We start from the raw sequence: 4,745 nt of genomic DNA on the forward strand, positions 1-4,745 counted from the left end.
GTTAGTATATATCGAGGATAGTGTAAGAAAAGAAACAACACCAGCTAGATACCTTTTGGACTGAATGTTGGCAAAGAACTCCCAAGTTAAGCGTACTTAACCTGGGGTAATCCAGGGATGGGTGACCCCCCTGGGAAGTTCGTGTAGGCCCATCAGGGTAAGTTGTTCCGGTCTTTCCTATCGCTCGATCGGGTCGTTACATGCCTTCTCTCTCAACTCATCTATCAGGTCCAGGCTTTCCCTTAAACTGTCTGGATTTCTCTCTTCATTGAAAGCCACAACTCAAGGCGATGCGAGGTCTATTTCCACTGGAATAAGGGCATCCGTCCCATATACCAAACTGAATGGCGTCTCCCCTGTAGATACGCGACTGGTGGTGCGATAAGCCCACAAAACGCTAAGGAGTTCATCGGCCTATCTGCCTTTAGCTCGTTCCAGTCGAGTCTTCAACCCATGGAGAATAGTTTTATTGCTTGCCTTCGCCTGTCTGTTGGCCTGTGGGTAGGCCACGGATGCCATCCTTAAACTAATCCCCCACCTTTTGCAAAAGGTCCTGAAGGCTTCAGAATCAAACTGCGTTCCATGATCCGTGTTGAGAATACGGGGTATTCCGAAGCGGCAAATTATGTCCTTCCATATCATCCCCTCTACCTTTTTCTCAGTTATTGTTGCTAATGGTTCAGCTTCAACCCATTTTGTGAAGTAATCCGTGGCCACCAACAAGAATTTCCTTTGTGCTGACGCCATAGGGAACGGGCCCAAGATGTCTAGCCCCCATTGTGCAAACAACAACGACTGAAATATCGGTTGGATAGATGACGGGGGTCGTACTGTTAGAGGGCCGTGCTTTTGGCATTTATCACATGTCCGCACTTTTCGGGTTGCGTCTTGTTTTAGGGTGGCCCAAAAGAAACCTACTCGTAGGACTTTCCCAGCCAATGCTCTGGCACCAAGATGCTCACCGCAGTCTCCCTCGTGAACTTCTTCCAGGGCCTGATCTGCCTCCCGTGTCCCTAAGCACTTGAGTAATGGTACTGAATACCCTCTCTTATATAGCTCTTGGCCGATGACTATAAAGCGGGCTGCCTTGGTCTTCAACTTTCTTGCTTCCGAGGGCACCGCTGGAAGCTCCTAGTTAAGCAGATATTTTAGTATCGGCGTTCTCCAATCGTCAACTATATCAACGCAATGAACACCTTCTTCACTTGTTTCCACACTCGATCGTTGTAGGACCTCCATGTGAATCAATCGTCCGGAGGTGTCTTGAGCGGAGGCCACTTTGGACAGTGCGTCAACGTGCTGGTTAAGAGACCTATTGATCTGTATGAGTTCAAAGCGTTCGAATCTAGGAGCGAGTTCCTTCACCTTCTGTAAATAACGGGCCAATAGTGGTTCCCTTACTTCAAAAGTGCCTTGGAACTGTTGTACCACTAATTGCGAGTCGCTATGGGCCATCAAGTTTTTCACCTCCAATTTTTCTGCTAACTTCATTCCAGCTAACAATGCTTCATATTCCGTTATATTGTTCGACCTAGGGAAGATGAAGCATAGGGAGTACTCTAACATCTCTTTTTCGGGGAAGATTAATACAACCCCCACCCCGCATCCTTTGGCGTTAGATGCCCCGTCCACAAACAACATCTATGCTTCCGAGCAAGCTTTTTCTACCGCAGGTGAGTGAGTGCACTCCACTATGAAGTCCGCCAACGCTTGCCCTTTTATTGCCTTCCTAGGCTCGAAGCTGATATCGTATTCGCTGAGCTCAACTGCCCACTTAGTCAGTCTTCCTGAACACTCTGGACTCTGTAGAATCTGTCTTAACGGTTGATCTGTCAATACTGTTACAGCGTGGGCTTGAAAGTAGGGTCTCAGTTTTCTTGCTGCCATTACCAAGGCCAAAGCCACCCTTTCAGCGTGGGGATACCGCGCCTCGGCCCCCTGTAACACTTTGCTTACATAATATACCGGGCTGTCAATCTAGCTGAGTTGTCTAACAAGAACGGCACTCACCGCCTGATGGCTGATCCCAAGGTATAAGCATAATTTTTCTCCGACTTTCGGCCGTGTCAATAGAGGAATCTCCTTTAGATATGCTTTCAACCCTTGGAAAGCTTTCTCGCACTCAGGAGTCCACTGAAAACTCTTGCCTCCCTTTAAAGCTTTGCAAAAAGGGAGGCTGCGCTCAGCTTGCTTGGAGAGGAATCTGCCCAAGGCCGTCAATCGACCATTCAATCTCTGAACTTCTTTTATAGATGATGGGGGCTGCATGTCAATTACCGCTTGCACTTTTTCAGGGTTGGCCTCTATCCCTCTATGAGTGATCATATATCCAAGAAATTTTCCCGACTTTACTCCGAATGTACATTTATCCGGGTTCAGGCACATGTTATTCTTTCTAAATATCGCGAAGACTTTCTCAAGTTGACTGGAATGAGACTCACCTTGCCTGCTCTTCACTATCATGTCATCCACGTATGCTTCCATCACCCCCCCTAATAATTCTTTGAACATTTTGTTGACCATCCTTTGATATGTGGCCCCCGCATTCTTTAAGCCGAAGGGCATTACCTAGTAACAGTACGTCCCCTTTTCTGTTACAAAAGTCATTTTCTCCGCGTTAGGCAGGTACATGCTGATCTGGTGGTAACTTGAGAACGCATCCAAGAAGCTCAATACATCATACCCAGAGGTGTCGTCAACCAGCCTATCTATTCGGGGGAGCGGGTAGGAATCTTTAGGGCAGGCCTTGTTCAAATTGGTAAAGTCAATGCACATCCGCCATTTTCCGTTGGCCTTTGGTACCATTACAACATTTTCCAGCCATTCAGGGTATTGAACCTCCCTAATAAATCCTGCTTCCAGGAGCTTGTCCACTTCTTCCTCCATATGTCTCAATCTTTCTGGGGCGACGTGTCTTTTCTTCTACTTGACCGGCCGAACTTCTGATCGCACATTCAGGCGATGGGTCATAATGTCTGGGCTGATCCCAGGCATGTCGGCTGGTGTCCAGGCGAATATGTCTGCATAAGAGCGCAAACATTTGATAATTTCTTCTTTCTCTTGACTTGCTAGTTGACTTCCCACGCGTACTTGCCGACCTTCATCGCTAGGATTTAGAGGGATTGCTTCAAGCGGCTCTACCGGCTGAGGTTTGCTGGCCTCGAGGGTTTGCTCGCCAATCAACAAGGTCTCTTCAGTCAACGCTTTTCCTTTTTCCATTGCACCCCGCGTGGAGCTCACATAACATACTCTGGCTTGTTTCTGATTACCCCTTACTTGTCCGACCCCATGAGGAGTGGGGAATTTCATCAACAAATACCCTGGAGAGATGGCAGCTCTCATAGCGTTGATAAGGGAACGTCCCAATATCACATTGTAGGCTGAGGAGAAAGTTCTGACCACCATAAAATTCACCTGTCGGGTGATCACTTGGGGGTGGTCTCCGAGCGTAACGGGCAATTGAATCGATCCGACCACCGGTACTACCTCTCCCGTGAAGCTATACAGGGGGGAAGCGACTGTTTTTAGTCGATCATGGGCGACGTGCATCTTCTCAAAGCAATTCCAATACAAGAGGTTCACAGAGCTTCCGCTATCTACCAGTATTCTTTCAATCGGGTGCTTGGCAATGATAACACAAATAACCAAAGGGTCATCGTGGGGGAGTGACACACTTCCCTGGTCTTCCGGTGCAAAAATGAGGGGGTCCTCGTCTTCTTGGATCTTCTCTACCGAATTAACGTGTAACGCCTGGTGCGCATATGCCTTTCTGGAGGAGGAGGAGTCTCCTGCCAAGTTCTCTCCTCCCGAAATTACATGTATCCTCTCCATAACGGGTTCATTTCCATCTTCTCCACCAGCTATTTCTTCCTCCTTCCTCGGGTTGTTTCTTTCCCCTTCTCTTTGTTGGGGTGGTTGGCTTTCTCTTCTATTTGGAGCGTCCCCCCTCGGACATGTGGATCTTCCCTGATTGTTTCTTCTAGATTCTTCCCTCCTGCCTTGCTGGTTCTTGGGTTTATCCAGTATGAATCGATCTAACTTCCCTTCTCTGATTAGTTGCACAATTTGATTTCGTAATTCTCGGCACTATTCTGTAGTATGCCCTGGGGACTCGTGAAATTTGCAAAAAGAGTCCATGTTCCTCCCCATTAGCTGGTTGGTGTGCGGCGAAAAATTGATGAGCCCAGTATGAGCAATGGAGGAAAGGACGGCGGCCCTTGGTTCAGTAAGGGGTGTGAAGCTTCGGAATGGCATCTTGGGAGGCTCTTCTCTTCTCTGTATCTTCACTAATCTTTCTAGCCCAACGTCGCCCGACCTTCCTCTTTTTTTACCATCCCATGCTTCCAAAATTTCCATTTGGACAATAAACTGCTCAGCTCGGGCAAACAACTCAGTCATTGAGCTTGGTTCAGTTTTGGCTAGGGATCTTCTGAGCGGGGCGTAAGTGGTTCCATTAAGCAAGGCGGATGCGGCAAGGCCTACTGGGAGGTCTCTTACTTCTTGTGTGGCAGCCCTAAACCTCTCAATGTACTATTTTAGTGACTCGTTTGGCCTCTGTTGCAAGCTCATCAAGTACATGGCACTCTTCTTCTTCGGAACGTAAGCAGAGAATGCCTCCAGAAATTCTTTCTTCAACTGTTCAAACGATCGGATATGCCTGGCGGGTAGCTTAGTGAACCACTGTTGAGCCTGTCCTGCTAGTGAGAGAGGGAAAGCCTTGCATCTGGTGACCTCGTTCCACCCAT

The 4,745-nt window shown here is 48.0% G+C and overlaps 1 protein-coding gene across 1 annotated transcript; it reads right to left on the bottom strand.

The window, feature by feature from the left end:
* Positions 1 to 414: 414 nt before the first annotated feature.
* On the bottom strand, positions 415 to 1,641 carry LOC127812465 (uncharacterized). The gene is made up of 2 exons (XM_052352860.1): positions 1,234 to 1,641; positions 415 to 1,131 (listed from the first exon to the last, which is right to left on the bottom strand). The coding sequence occupies exons 1-2, from the start codon at positions 1,639 to 1,641 to the stop codon at positions 415 to 417; spliced, it is 1,125 nt and encodes a 374-aa protein (XP_052208820.1).
* Between the last annotated feature and the right edge of the window lie 3,104 nt (positions 1,642 to 4,745).

This window comes from Diospyros lotus, chromosome 1, assembly GCF_014633365.1.
Source record: "Diospyros lotus cultivar Yz01 chromosome 1, ASM1463336v1, whole genome shotgun sequence".
Taxonomy (NCBI): domain Eukaryota; kingdom Viridiplantae; phylum Streptophyta; class Magnoliopsida; order Ericales; family Ebenaceae; genus Diospyros; species Diospyros lotus.